At 50.7% G+C, this 16,099-nt stretch overlaps 2 protein-coding genes across 2 annotated transcripts in view; both read right to left on the reverse strand.

The window, feature by feature from the left end:
- VCP (valosin containing protein) overlaps positions 1 to 9,358 on the reverse strand; it is a 54,818-nt gene extending 45,460 nt beyond the window's left edge. Inside the window, exon 1 of the mRNA XM_088453604.1 lies at positions 9,119 to 9,358. Within this exon, the coding sequence (XP_088309730.1) occupies positions 9,119 to 9,135 (17 nt within the window). The 5' untranslated portion in view covers positions 9,136 to 9,358. The remainder of the gene's footprint in view (positions 1 to 9,118) is intronic.
- A 4,907-nt stretch (positions 9,359 to 14,265) lies between these two features.
- FANCG (FA complementation group G) overlaps positions 14,266 to 16,099 on the reverse strand; it is a 269,117-nt gene continuing 267,283 nt past the window's right edge. Inside the window, exon 13 of the mRNA XM_088453611.1 lies at positions 14,266 to 15,512. Within this exon, the coding sequence (XP_088309737.1) occupies positions 15,466 to 15,512 (47 nt within the window). The 3' untranslated portion in view covers positions 14,266 to 15,465. The remainder of the gene's footprint in view (positions 15,513 to 16,099) is intronic.

The raw sequence follows: 16,099 nt of genomic DNA on the forward strand, positions 1-16,099 counted from the left end.
ACACACACAGCCAACAGTCACTGCAGTGTGTCACACTAACCTCACACACACAGCCAACAGTCACTAGTGTGTCACACTAACCTCACACACAGAGCCAACAGTCACTACAGTGTGTCACACTAACCTCACACACAGAGCCAACAGTCACTACAGTGTGTCACACTAACCTCACACACAGAGCCAACAGTCACTACAGTGTGTCACACTAACCTCACACACAGAGCCAACAGTCACTACAGTGTCACACTAACCTCACACACACAGCCAACAGTCACTACAGTGTGTCACACTAACCTCACACACAGAGCCAACAGTCACTGCAGTGTGTCACACTAACCTCACACACACAGCCAACAGTCACTACAGTGTGTCACACTAACCTCACACACACAGCCAACAGTCACTGCAGTGTGTCACACTAACCTCACACACACAGCCAACAGTCACTAGTGTGTCACACTAACCTCACACACAGAGCCAACAGTCACTACAGTGTGTCACACTAACCTCACACACAGAGCCAACAGTCACTACAGTGTGTCACACTAACCTCACACACAGAGCCAACAGTCACTACAGTGTGTCACACTAAGCTCACACACAGAGCCAACAGTCACTACAGTGTGTCACACTAACCTCACACACAGAGCCAACAGTCACTACAGTGTGTCACACTAACCTCACACACAGAGCCAACAGTCACTACAGTGTGTCACACTAACCTCACACACAGAGCCAACAGTCACTACAGTGTGTCACACTAACCTCACACACAGAGCCAACAGTCACTACAGTGTGTCACACTAACCTCACACACAGAGCCAACAGTCACTACAGTGTGTCACACTAACCTCACACACAGAGCCAACAGTCACTGCTGTGTGTGACTAACCTAACACACTGGTAACCAACAGTCACAGCACAACACAGTGCGTCACTAACCTAACACACTGAGAGCCAACAATCACAGCTCAATACACTGCGTCACTAACCTAAGAGACAGAGCCAAAAATCACATCTCAATACAGTGCGACACTAACCTAACACACGGAGAGCCAACAATCACAGTACAATACAGTGCATCACTACCTAACACACTGAGAGCCAACAGTCACTGCACAATACAGTGTTCATAACCTAACACACTGACAGCCAACAATTACAGCACAATACAGTGCATCACTAACCCAATACTGAGAGCCAACAATCACAGCACAATACAGTGTCACTAACCTAACAGTCAACAATCACAGCACAATACAGCGTGACACTAACCTATCACTGAGACTCGGCAGACACCGCACAATACAATGTGACAGTAACCTATGACTGAGACTCGGCAGACACCGCACAATACAATGTGATACTAACCTATCACAGACTCGGCAGACACCGCACAATACAGTGTGACACTAACCCATCAACGAGGCTCGGCAGACACCGCACAATACAATGAGACAACAACGAGCACTCTCACCGCTGGGTCAATAGATGAAGGGAGCCCGAGAGTGCAGGGAGATCTTGGGGGCAGCCCAGGAATGATGGGAAGGAGGGGGCATTCAAATGGGCCACTCCACTTTTCAGGGGCATGCTTCGGTGTACACAGGTGTGCCCTCCTCGGTGATCAGCAGCCTGCAGTGGACTCTAAATGAGCACATCATCTATACAGAAGCCTAACACTGTGCAATCAGGAGTGGAGACAAAATTCACAATGTACAGAAATTACCTGAGCAGTTGCCAGCATGCACATGGCATCCACATGGCATGTAATAAATTACACAGAGAGTCAGTCACAGCACAATACAGTGTGACACTAACCTATAACACAGAGTCAGTCACAGCACAATACAGTGTGACACTAACCTATAACACAGAGTTAGTCACAGCACAATACAGTGTGACATTAAACCTATAACACAGAGTCAGTCACAGCACAATACAGTGTGACACTGACCTATAACACAGAGTCAGTCACAGCACAATACAGTGTGACACTAACCTATAACACAGAGTCAGTCACAGCACAATACAGTGTGACACTAACCTATAACAGAGTCAGTCACAGCACAATACAGTATGACACTAAGCTATTACCCAGAGAGTCAGTCACAGCACAATACAGTGTGACACTAACCTATTACAGTCAGTCACAGCACAATACAGTGTGACACTAACCTATTACAGAGTCAGTCACAGCACAAAACAGTGTGATACTAACCTATAACACAGAGTCAGTCACAGCACAATACAGTGTGACACTAACCTATTACACAGAGTCAGTCACAGCACAATACAGCGTGATACTAACCTATTACAGAGTCAGAGCACAATACAGTGTGACACTAACCTATTACAGAGTTAGTCACAGCACAATACAGTGTGACACTAACCTATTACACAGAGTCAGTCACAGCACAATACAGTGTGACACTAACCTATTACACAGAGTCAGTCACAGCACAATACAGTGTGACACTAACCTATTACAGAGTCAGTCACAGCACAATACAGTGTGACACTAACCTATTACAGAGTCAGTCACAGCACAATACAGTGTGACACTAACCTATTACAGAGTCAGTCACAGCACAATACAGTGTGACACTAACCTATAACACAGAGTCAGTCACAGCACAATACAGTGTGACACTAACCTATTACAGAGTCAGTCACAGCACAATACAGTGTGACACTAACCTATTACAGAGTCAGTCACAGCACAATACAGTGTGACACTAACCTATAACACAGAGTCAGTCACATCACAATACAGTGCGACACTAACCTATAACACAGAGTCAGTCACAGCACAATACAGTGTGACACTAACCTATTACCCAGAGAGTCAGTCACAGCACAATACAGTGTGACACTAACCTATAACACAGAGTCAGTCACAGCACAATACAGTGTGACACTAACCTATAACACAGAGTCAGTCACAGCACAATACAGTGTGACACTAACCTATTACAGAGTCAGTCACAGCACAATACAGTGTGACACTAACCTATTACAGAGTCAGTCACAGCACAATACAGTGTGACACTAACCTATTACAGAGTCAGTCACAGCACAATACAGTGTGACACTAACCTATAACACAGAGTCAGTCACAGCACAATACAGTGACATGAATCCATCAGTGATCAGACATACGTCAGAGAAACGCGGCAGGTCCGGTCATATTATTGTTACATATACGTCGCACTGACTGAAGTGGCCAACACTGCTAAACTGTCTGATAAAGGGACGCAAATGAGACTCGACGTCTACTTTGAAATTAATATGAGAACAACTAACCAGTATGAGCGAGGATCTCCAGCTGGCGCCATGCTCCAATGTGCAGGTAACTGGACAGAGACCATCTATGTACCATCATTTCTCTGCATTAGATTGCCAAGCATCCAGATTTATGTCAGAGTTACTCATAAAACACAAGTCTGCAGCCTGAGAGCATAAAGACGTCACACACCCTGGAAGCGCTTTATATGGGATCAACCAGGCTTTCCAGGGTGAAAGGTTCAGTTTAGTGATCAAAAGTCTTTTTTCAAATCACAGCTATGTTACACTATTGCGCCACATACGACACGAGTCGCACCTGGTCCAAATACACCGACAACTCTGAGGTCACATTTAAATTTATAAAAGGGTTATATCCTAAATAGCACAATGGTAACTATGAATTTTAAAGACATCCAGATTGCATCTATGAGTATGTAGCACCCTGTCTGTGGTATGGGTAAATTTAAGAAAATGTAAAAGCCAAACAGAGCCTTACTCCAGGGGGACGATTCATTGCGAAGTGCCGCCATGGACTGTCGCACTTCTCACCATTTATGGTAGGCTGTGCATCGCAAAGCTTCCTGTGCACCTACATGGGGTGCGAGGTAAGACTCGTGATGTTGACGGCCCAATGTGCTGTTTCAGAAAGGCATACTGCGGCCATCACGCTGAACTAAGTAACCCCTCAGGTTTCTTCGCCTCCTGGAGCTACTTTAATAAAGGGGCTTTATCACCTTTATCAGGCAACCCCCCCTCAAATCCCTCTTTATGCGAGTTTAACGCTTTACCCATACACCGGCTATACACTGCTAGATCTAATCTGTAATGCTCAGTGTAAGGTGCAGAAGACTGTAGCTGGTGGTAGGCCTGTTATAATTATACATTGCAGTGTTCATCTACTAGTGACACAGCTTAATGGTTCTTTAATATAGAGTTTCCCAAACTCCGCCATTACAGTCCAGGTTTTAAGGATAACCATGCTTGAGTCAAGATTGTTAAAATAAATTGACTGAGGTACCAATTTAGTCACATGTGCTCAAGCATGGATATCCTTAAAACATGGACTGTACTGGCAGAGTTTGGAAAACTCCTTTAATAGATCAATAACTTTCCAATAGCAGAAAGGACCATGAATCCATGTAGTATTTGTGATCCTTCCTGTATTAGGATAACTGAGCTTCTACTACCAAGGATCTGACCACACTGTAAGCACCAGGTGCAGACAGCCATATATACAACCTGTGCCATGTTCAGGACAGAATCCGCTCCCTACATGTAGTGCACATAATTATATCACTGGAACATACAAGTGAATGGATCGCATTAGCCTTGACCACTACTGCACATGCGGGATCTGCTGACCACACATACGCGAGAGGAGTGTTCCAGGGAGACATCCTATGGTGCCCCACAGGATACAAAGGCTAATACCAACTATGGCATTAGCTACAGGGCCCAAGCTTGGTAAATCTAGCATGAAAGCATACAAGGGACAACCCCCCCACCTGTGTATGAGAACCAAGGACCTTCCCCCCCCCCCTGCCTGTGTACAAGAGCCAGGGTCCTCCTCCTCCCCCCCACGCCTGTGTACGAGAACCAGGGACCCTCCCCCCCACGCCTGTGTACGAGAACCAGGGACCCTCCCCCCCACGCCTGTGTACGAGAACCAGGAACCCTCCCCCCCACGCCTGTGTACGAGAACCAGGGACCCTCCCCCCCACGCCTGTGTACGAGAACCAGGGACCCTCCCCCCCACGCCTGTGTACGAGAACCAGGGAAACTCCCCCCCACGCCTGTGTACGAGAACCAGGGAAACTCCCCCCCACGCCTGTGTACGAGAACCAGGGACCTTCCCCCCCCCCCCCCCCCACGCCTGTGTACGAGAACCAAAGACCTCCCCCCCCCCCCCCCCACGCCTGTGTACGAGAACCAGGGACCTTCCCCCCCCACGCCTGTGTACGAGAACCAGGGACCTTCCCCCCTCCCCACGCCTGTGTACGAGAACCAGGGACCTTCCCCCCCCCCCCCCCCCACGCCTGTGTACGAGAACCAGGGACCTTCCCCCCCCACGCCTGTGTACGAGAACCAGGGACCTTCCCCCCCCCCCACGCCTGTGTACGAGAACCAAAGACCTTCCCCCCCCCCCACGCCTGTGTACGAGAACCAGGGACCTTCCCCCCCCCCACGCCTGTGTACGAGAACCAAAGACCTCCCCCCCCCCCCCCCCCCCACGCCTGTGTACGAGAACCAGGGACCTTCCCCCCTCCCCACGCCTGTGTACGAGAACCAGGGACCTTCCCCCCCCCCCCACGCCTGTGTACGAGAACCAAAGACCTCTCCCCCCCCCCCCCACGCCTGTGTACGAGAACCAGGGACCTTCCCCCCCCACGCCTGTGTACGAGAACCAGGGACCTTCCCCCCTCCCCACGCCTGTGTACGAGAACCAGGGACCTTCCCCCCCCCCCCCCCCACGCCTGTGTACGAGAACCAGGGACCTTCCCCCCCCACGCCTGTGTACGAGAACCAGGGACCTTCCCCCCCCCCCCACGCCTGTGTACGAGAACCAAAGACCTTCCCCCCCCCCCCACGCCTGTGTACGAGAACCAGGGACCTTCCCCCCCCCCCCCACGCCTGTGTACGAGAACCAAAGACCTTCCCCCCCCCCCCACGCCTGTGTACGAGAACCAAAGACCTTCCCCCCTCCCCCACGCCTGTGTACGAGAACCAGGGACCTCCCCCCACTGCCTGGGTACCAGAACCAGGGACCTCCCCCCACTGCCTGGGTACCAGAACCAGGGACCTCCCCCCACTGCCTGGGTACCAGAACCAGGGACCTCCCCCCACTGCCTGGGTACCAGAACCAGGGACCTCCCCCCACTGCCTGGGTACCAGAACCAGGGACCTCCCCCCACTGCCTGGGTACCAGAACCAGGGACCTCCCCCCACTGCCTGGGTACCAGAACCAGGGACCTCCCCCCACTGCCTGGGTACCAGAACCAGGGACCTCCCCCCACTGCCTGGGTACCAGAACCAGGGACCTCCCCCCACTGCCTGGGTACCAGAACCAGGGACCTCCCCCCACTGCCTGGGTACCAGAACCAGGGACCTCCCCCCACTGCCTGGGTACCAGAACCAGGGACCTCCCCCCACTGCCTGGGTACCAGAACCAGGGACCTCCCCCCACTGCCTGGGTACCAGAACCAGGGACCTCCCCCCACTGCCTGGGTACCAGAACCAGGGACCTCCCCCCACTGCCTGGGTACCAGAACCAGGGACCTCCCCCCACTGCCTGGGTACCAGAACCAGGGACCTCCCCCCACTGCCTGGGTACCAGAACCAGGGACCTCCCCCCACTGCCTGGGTACCAGAACCAGGGACCTCCCCCCACTGCCTGGGTACCAGAACCAGGGACCTCCCCCCACTGCCTGGGTACCAGAACCAGGGACCTCCCCCCACTGCCTGGGTACCAGAACCAGGGACCTCCCCCCACTGCCTGGGTACCAGAACCAGGGACCTCCCCCCACTGCCTGGGTACCAGAACCAGGGACCTCCCCCCACTGCCTGGGTACCAGAACCAGGGACCTCCCCCCACTGCCTGGGTACCAGAACCAGGGACCTCCCCCCACTGCCTGGGTACCAGAACCAGGGACCTCCCCCCACTGCCTGGGTACCAGAACCAGGGACCTCCCCCCACTGCCTGGGTACCAGAACCAGGGACCTCCCCCCACTGCCTGGGTACCAGAACCAGGGACCTCCCCCCACTGCCTGGGTACCAGAACCAGGGACCTCCCCCCACTGCCTGGGTACCAGAACCAGGGACCTCCCCCCACTGCCTGGGTACCAGAACCAGGGACCTCCCCCCACTGCCTGGGTACCAGAACCAGGGACCTCCCCCCACTGCCTGGGTACCAGAACCAGGGACCTCCCCCCACTGCCTGGGTACCAGAACCAGGGACCTCCCCCCACTGCCTGGGTACCAGAACCAGGGACCTCCCCCCACTGCCTGGGTACCAGAACCAGGGACCTCCCCCCACTGCCTGGGTACCAGAACCAGGGACCTCCCCCCACTGCCTGGGTACCAGAACCAGGGACCTCCCCCCACTGCCTGGGTACCAGAACCAGGGACCTCCCCCCACTGCCTGGGTACCAGAACCAGGGACCTCCCCCCACTGCCTGGGTACCAGAACCAGGGACCTCCCCCCACTGCCTGGGTACCAGAACCAGGGACCTCCCCCCGCTGCCTGGGTACCAGAACCAGGGACCTCCCCCCGCTGCCTGGGTACCAGAACCAGGGACCTCCCCCCGCTGCCTGGGTACCAGAACCAGGGACCTCCCCCCGCTGCCTGGGTACCAGAACCAGGGACCTCCCCCCACTGCCTGGGTACCAGAACCAGGGACCTCCCCCCGCTGCCTGGGTACCAGAACCAGGGACCTCCCCCCGCTGCCTGGGTACCAGAACCAGGGACCTCCCCCCACTGCCTGGGTACCAGAACCAGGGACCTCCCCCCCACTGCCTGGGTACCAGAACCAGGGACCTCCCCCCACTGCCTGGGTACCAGAACCAGGGACCTCCCCCCACTGCCTGGGTACCAGAACCAGGGACCTCCCCCCACTGCCTGGGTACCAGAACCAGGGACCTCCCCCCACTGCCTGGGTACCAGAACCAGGGACCTCCCCCCACTGCCTGGGTACCAGAACCAGGGACCTCCCCCCACTGCCTGGGTACCAGAACCAGGGACCTCCCCCCACTGCCTGGGTACCAGAACCAGGGACCTCCCCCCACTGCCTGGGTACCAGAACCAGGGACCTCCCCCCACTGCCTGGGTACCAGAACCAGGGACCTCCCCCCACTGCCTGGGTACCAGAACCAGGGACCTCCCCCCACTGCCTGGGTACCAGAACCAGGGACCTCCCCCCACTGCCTGGGTACCAGAACCAGGGACCTCCCCCCACTGCCTGGGTACCAGAACCAGGGACCTCCCCCCACTGCCTGGGTACCAGAACCAGGGACCTCCCCCCACTGCCTGGGTACCAGAACCAGGGACCTCCCCCCACTGCCTGGGTACCAGAACCAGGGACCTCCCCCCACTGCCTGGGTACCAGAACCAGGGACCTCCCCCCACTGCCTGGGTACCAGAACCAGGGACCTCCCCCCACTGCCTGGGTACCAGAACCAGGGACCTCCCCCCACTGCCTGGGTACCAGAACCAGGGACCTCCCCCCACTGCCTGTGTACGAGAACCAGAGACCTCCCCCCACTGCCTGGGTACGAGAACCAGGGACCTCCCCCCACTGCCTGTGTACGAGAACCAGAGACCTCCCCCCACTGCCTGTGTACCAGAACCAGGGACCTCCCCCCACTGCCTGTGTACCAGAACCAGGGACCTCCCCCCACTGCCTGTGTACCAGAACCAGGGACCTCCCCCCACAGCCTGTGTACAAGAACCAGGGACCTCCCCTCACTGCCTGTGTACAAGAACCAAGGACCTCCCCTCACTGCCTGTGTACAAGAACCAGGAACCCCCCCCCATCCTGTATACAAGAGCCAGGGACCCCCATCTTGTGTATAAGAACCAGGAACCCCCCATCCTGTATACAAGAGCCAGGGAACCCCCTAGCGGTGCGGGCCTGGAGGGAGGCGGAGGCCCGGATGACACAGCAGGATGCAGTGAGAGCACTGGGACGGGCTCACTAGGCCGCACTCGGCTCCGGCAGGCAGTGGGATCAGACAGGCGGCTCACTCTCCAGTGATGGCCGAGTACGAGAGGCCCCGGCCTTCCTTCCCACCCTCCCCGGCAATGACAGCTGCGGCCTACCGGCATCCCTCACTCACTCTGATCCGGAGGCCATCCTCAGTGTCCGGCCTGTGCCGCCCCGGTTCGGTGCTGGATGCTAAGTCCCTGTGATTCCTCTGCTGTCGGACACTCTGCCCTCGGTCTCCGGTACAGGCTGGCGGGGTTCGGTCGGCGGCGCCCGGTGTCTCTCACTGTCTGACTGACTGCGGCTGGGGGAGGAGCCTACGGCACGGCAAAGAGCTGCGTCATCCCCTGTCACCGCGCATGCGCCAACAACCCCGCAACCAATCAACGGCTGCCAGGAACGGGGGGCCGGCACTGAGAGGAGGCCACGAGCCGACAAGCCCCGCCCCCTGCGCTCTACCTGGCGACCGCCTCCTATTCGCTGCCCGCTCTGGGAATTACATCTGCAGGCGAGGGCTACCTAGCAACTGAGGCTGCGACTACCGATTGGCCAGAAATTGTGCAGGGGGGCGGGGTGCAGAGAAAGTAAATTTGATGATTGGAGGAAGATGTAATCTGGCCGTAAATCATTGGACGGGACGCCTGTCAGTCATACTGGCAGCAGCAGCCATATAACAATGCTGCTTAGTCATGGACATGTGTGTGTGAGGGACTCAGCTTATTGTGTGATCTCTGGGCCACCAGGCTCTTGTGTTACATCTGATGTACTAAGGGGGCTCCCTACCTACTGTAAAATATCCCCCAGTGTGACACCATGAATTATTTCCCAATATTTACTTGAGTAGAGGCAACATGGCCGCTTCCACTTAAGAACATGCAGAAAACCGTCTCCATGAGCAATAAGCCTTTATATGGCGCCACAAAGTGTACACGACTTGAAAATGACAAAAATGGAGTCGCTTTAGACATAAGGCACTATTTATGCGTAATCAGCCTTTATATGTCGCCACAATGACTTCAAAATGGAGTCGCTTTAGACATGAGGCACTATTTATGAGTAATCAGCCTTTATATGGCGCCACAATTACTTCAAAATGGAGTCGCTTTAGACATGGGGCACTATTTATGAGTAATCAGCCTTTATATGGCGCCACAATGACTTCAAAATGGAGTCGCTTTAGACATGAGGCACTATTTATGAGTAATCAGCCTTTATATGGCGCCACAATTACTTCAAAATGGAGTCGCTTTAGACATGAGGCACTATTTATGAGTAATCAGCCTTTATATGGCGCCACAATTACTTCAAAATGGAGTCGCTTTAGACATGGGGCACTATTTATGAGTAATCAGCCTTTATATGGCGCCACAATGACTTCAAAATGGAGTCGCTTTAGACATGAGGCACTATTTATGAGTAATCAGCCTTTATATGGCGCCACAATTACTTCAAAATGGAGTCGCTTTAGACATGGGGCACTATTTATGAGTAATCAGCCTTTATATGGCGCCACAATGACTTCAAAATGGAGTCGCTTTAGACATGAGGCACTATTTATGAGTAATCAGCCTTTATATGGCGCCACAATTACTTCAAAATGGAGTCGCTTTAGACATGAGGCACTATTTATGAGTAATCAGCCTTTATATGGCGCCACAATTACTTCAAAATGGAGTCGCTTTAGACATGGGGCACTATTTATGAGTAATCAGCCTTTATATGGCGCCACAATGACTTCAAAATGGAGTCGCTTTAGACATGAGGCACTATTTATGAGTAATCAGCCTTTATATGGCAGCATAATTACTTCAAAATGGAGTCGCTTTAGACATGGGGCACTATTTATGAGTAATCAGCCTTTATATGGCAGCACAATTACTTCAAAATGGAGTCGCTTTAGACATGAGGCACTATTTATGAGTAATCAGCCTTTATATGGCGCCACAATTACTTCAAAATGGAGTCGCTTTAGACATGAGGCACTATTTATGAGTAATCAGCCTTTATATGGCGCCACAATTACTTCAAAATGGAGTCGCTTTAGACATGAGGCACTATTTATGAGTAATCAGCCTTTATATGGTGCCACAATCACTTCAAAATGGAGTCGCTTTAGACATGGGGCACTATTTATGAGTAATCAGCCTTTATATGGTGCCACAATCACTTCAAAATGGAGTCGCTTTAGACATGAGGCACTATTTATGAGTAATCAGCCTTTATATGGCAGCACAATTACTTCAAAATGGAGTCGCTTTAGACATGAGGCACTATTTATGAGTAATCAGCCTTTATATGGCGCCACAATTACTTCAAAATGGAGTCGCTTTAGACATGAGGCACTATTTATGAGTAATCAGCCTTTATATGGCGCCACAATTACTTCAAAATGGAGTCGCTTTAGACATGGGGCACTATTTATGAGTAATCAGCCTTTATATGGTGCCACAATCACTTCAAAATGGAGTCGCTTTAGACATGGGGCACTATTTATGAGTAATCAGCCTTTATATGGTGCCACAATCACTTCAAAATGGAGTCGCTTTAGACATGGGGCACTATTTATGAGTAATCAGCCTTTATATGGCGCCACAATTACTTCAAAATGGAGTCGCTTTAGACATGAGGCACTATTTATGAGTCTTCAGCCTTTATATGGCGTCACAATCACTTCAAAATGGAGTCGCTTTAGACATGGGGCACTATTTATGAGTCTTCAGCCTTTATGTCATCACAATCACTTCAAAATGGAGTCGCTTTAGACATGGGGCACTACTTATGAGTAATCGACCTTTATATGGCAGCACAATTACTTCAAAATGGAGTCGCTTCAGACATGAGGCACTATTTATGAGTAATCAGCCTTTATATGGTGCCACAATCACTTCAAAATGGAGTCGCTTCAGACATGAGGCACTATTTATGAGTAATCAGCCTTTACATGGCACCACAATGACTTCAAAATGGAGTCGCTTTATACATGAGGCACTATTTATGAGTAATCAGCCTTTATATGGCAGCACAATTTCTTCAAAATGGAGTCACTTTAGACATGGGGCACTATTTATGCGTAATCAGCCTTTATATGGCGCCACAATGACTTCAAAATGGAGTCGCTTCAGACATAACACACTTTGTATGGCATAAAATGTACACGACGACTCAAAAATGACAAAAATGGAGTAGCTGCAGACATAACACACTGTCCCTCAGAGCTTACAATCTAATTGCATTAAATATTTGTGGCATGTTCCGCATATGTCCGCAAATATTAAGTATGTATTATGGAGGGAAATATCTGCTGCGGTCCCTCCATTTCCGCCAGCAGCATATGCCATTTGAAGATGGCGTTGTGCTGCTGTAACCTATGGGCTACACTTTGCAAAATTGACTTGTAAAGGGTACCAGCAATGGCCGCCACACATGCGTGGTCTGTGATATGCGGTCACTATACTAAGAGCACATCGCAGGGACTGGCTCCTTGATACATTCAGGCGGCATTATCGCATACTGCAATGCAAACATGGGTGCTAATATCTCACCCAGATTGCATTAAGTATGTGATTCTTGATAAATTGGCCCCTAGCGCTCATCTCTTCAGTAGATGCTCGCCTTTTTCTCGCGTCTTTCCTCCATGGCGTTCCTAGTGCATGAACGCACAATTGAGACTCCCGCATTATACCCTTATGCTTCAGGCTGCCTCAATACTACTATTTGTACACCTGTTATATCCCTGTGTCTTATGCTACTTGTTGTTCTACCTGGTGCAATAAACCTAAAGACACACATCCACTTGCCGATTTCTTTGAGCGATTGAACGATAACGATATCGTTCAATCGCTCAAGAATCGTGCACACTAATGTCGGAAACGACCAGCGATGCGCGCTCCCGCTGGTCGTTTAGACATCAATCATTGGCCAAATATGCTGAACAACTTGACGATAATGTCAGGTTGAGCATGTTAAGCGGCCCATACACGGTGCGATTTTTACAAGATGTGTGTGATTTAGATCGATTGTAACGATCAATCGTGCGCATTGTGTGTTGTTTTTGGTCATTTACGATGACGATGCCGTCGTACATCTGCATCGTACATCTTATGGGAAAACCGTAAGATTACGACTTGTTGTGTACGATGTGACACACATCGTAGTAGTTTTTGTGTATTTACAATCCGATGTACGATGTACTGCAAAATCCCTGGCCACTCCCCTTCTCCATTTTGAGATTGAGAGACGACGAAACGGAGAACAGCTAGCAGCATCGTGAGCCTTGGCAAGTGAGTATATGTACTATACAGGCTATCCTGTAACCACTGTGCCACCAATGTTTTATTTAACCCTGGCACACCCTTGTTTATACCACTGTGCCACCAACTTTTATTCCCCTGGCATACCCTTGTTTATACCACTGTGCCACCAATGTTTTAGTTAACCCTGGCACACCCTTGTTTATACCACTGTGCCACCAATGTTTTATTTAACCCTGGCACACCCTTGTTTATATTACTGTGCCAACAATGTTTGATTTAACCCTGGCACACCCTTATTTATACCACTGTGCCACCAATGTTTTATTTAACCCTAGAACATCCTTGTTTATACCACTGTGCCAACAATGTTTTCTTTAACCCTGGCACACCCTTGTTTATACCACTGTGCCACCAATGTTTTATTTAACCCTGGCACACCCTTGTTTATACCACTATGCCACCAATGTTTTATTTAACCCTGGCACACCCTTGTTTACACCAATGTGCCAATTTTTGTTTAACCCTGGCACACACTTGTTTATACCACTGTGCCACCAATGTTTTATTTAACCCTGGCACACCCTTGTTTATACCAATGTGCCACCAATGTTTTATTTAACCTTGGCACGCCCTTGTTTATACCACTGTGCCACCAATGTTTTCCTTAACCCTGGTACACCCTTGTTTAGATCACAGGTTCTCAAACTCGGTCCTCAGGACCCCAAACAGTGCATGTTTTTCAGGTCTCCTCACAGGATCGCAAGTGAAATAATTTGCTCCACCTGTGGATCATTTAAAATGTGTCAGTGAGTAATGAATGTACCTGTGCACCTACTAGGTGACCTGGAAAATGTGAACTGTGTGGGGTCCTGGGGGCCAAGTTTGAGAATCACTGGTTTAGATAATAAGGACCATTATGTTTTTTGGGATTTTAAATTTATTTTTTAAACTATTCAAAACTGAAAAACTTTAGAAATGTAACCGTCTTAAACATTTAAAAAAAAACTCTGTAAAAGCATAATTTTTTTATAGTTTTGTATGTGAAATCCTATATCTTAACGCAGTTTTTGTTTTTTATTTCTCCAGAAATGACAGGCATTAGAGAACGGCAGTTCATCACGGGCTTCCTGGAGTTGTACAGGGCCCATGAGTGTCTTTGGAAAAAGGCTGCTGCGATTGACGACATGGTGACCTTCAGCCTCAGGTACCATGACGATGCAACCCCCAAATGGGTCAAACTGAGGATCCAGAACTTGCGGAACGTTTACGTGAGGGAGAGGAAGAAGGAAAGTGACTCCCGGGCATCTGGAGCGGGGACAGATGACATCTACACTAGTACCTTATGGTACTACAAACTTCTGGAGTTCCTCCATGAAGTAGAGCCCCAGCGTCCATCCAGAAGTCTTTTAGTGGACACGGTCCCCGAGGAGTCTTCAGAGAACCAAGGGAGTGAGCCAGCGTCCTCTCTGGATCTTGTAAGTTATTATTGTTTTTCAAAAGTACTTTATCGTATACTGTCCTCCTGCCATGGTACTGCCCCCACTCCATTAAAGTAGGCCAGGTATTGCTCCCTGACCTGTTTTGCCCGTGCAGTTGGTAGTGTCTCCCTCACTGTGGGTGTTGCGACAGAGGGCATTTGGGCACCCTCGTGTGGTTGTTAGTGGTCGTCCATGGTCATACCCGTTGGTCCAAGTTGTTTGGAGATTTTGGCCCGCAAAAAATTGTGTAGGACACAACAGGCCATGACCACAGAATCAATTTTGTCCACACGAAGGTTTATAGCCGTATGGAATATTATGAACCGACTACACATTTTCACTATGCGCCGGGCCCTGGATAGGCGATAGTTGAAAATGCGTTTCTCTTTGGTCAGTCCCCTTTGTCCATACAGCTTTATTAAATGCTCATGTAAAGCAAATGCCTCATCTGCCACGAACCCAAAGTTCAGGCCGTGCTACGTATCTGCTGTTGTAGGCAATTTTAGACGATTGTTGGTGAGTCGGTCATAAAATTCCATTTGTTTGAAGGAACCACCATCGGAAGCATGGCCATTTCCTCCCACATCAATATAAATAAATTGATAGTTGGCATTTACCACCGCCATCAGCACGATACTGTGAAATCTCTTATAATTAGAATAAAAGGAGCCACTGTGGGGAGGCGGGGTAATGCGTATATATGTTTCCCATCAATGGCTCCTCCGCAATTTGGGAAATTCCATTGACTTTCAAATTCTTCGCCAATGGTCTTCCAGTCTTCCATTGATGTTGGAAACTAAAAAAACAAACATAAATGCAAATAAATTTAATGAAACACATTAAAATAACTTTTCCCTATCTCTCCTCCTACAGTCTGCTACATCGGAGCTTGACCCAAGTGCAAGCCCACATTTATTAACCCAGTCTGCAGAAAGTGTGCCAGAAGTGGCGGAGCCACCGCGCCGTATCAGAAGACCGGCATGCCGTAACCTGCCAGCCCCTGATCCCCTATTGCAGCAGATAAAGCAGGCCGTAGCCAAACCACCAGATCATTTCGACAGCCTTAGATCACATGTGGTCAGCAATCTTCGCATCATGAGGATCAGCAACTCCATGCTGAAAGGCTGATCTATGACATCATTATGCAGGGGAAAAGGAAGCAACTAGAAAATACTTCCAGGGTGATCGAGGAGCCGGTATTCACCTCCGCATCCAATACGGCCCATGGGTATATGGCATCGCCTTTATTTCCCCCACCAACCAGGACACTGGAAGAATGGGGCAAACGCAAACCCCATCCCAACCCACACCCCCTCCCACCTACAGTACCACCTGAAGCATTCTATCCCTCAACATCCTCCTCTTCAGAGGTGCTTTATCATG

The sequence above is a fragment of the Taudactylus pleione genome, unplaced genomic scaffold (assembly GCF_031769625.1).
Source record: "Taudactylus pleione unplaced genomic scaffold, aTauple2 ptg000584l, whole genome shotgun sequence".
NCBI lineage: Eukaryota > Metazoa > Chordata > Amphibia > Anura > Myobatrachidae > Taudactylus > Taudactylus pleione.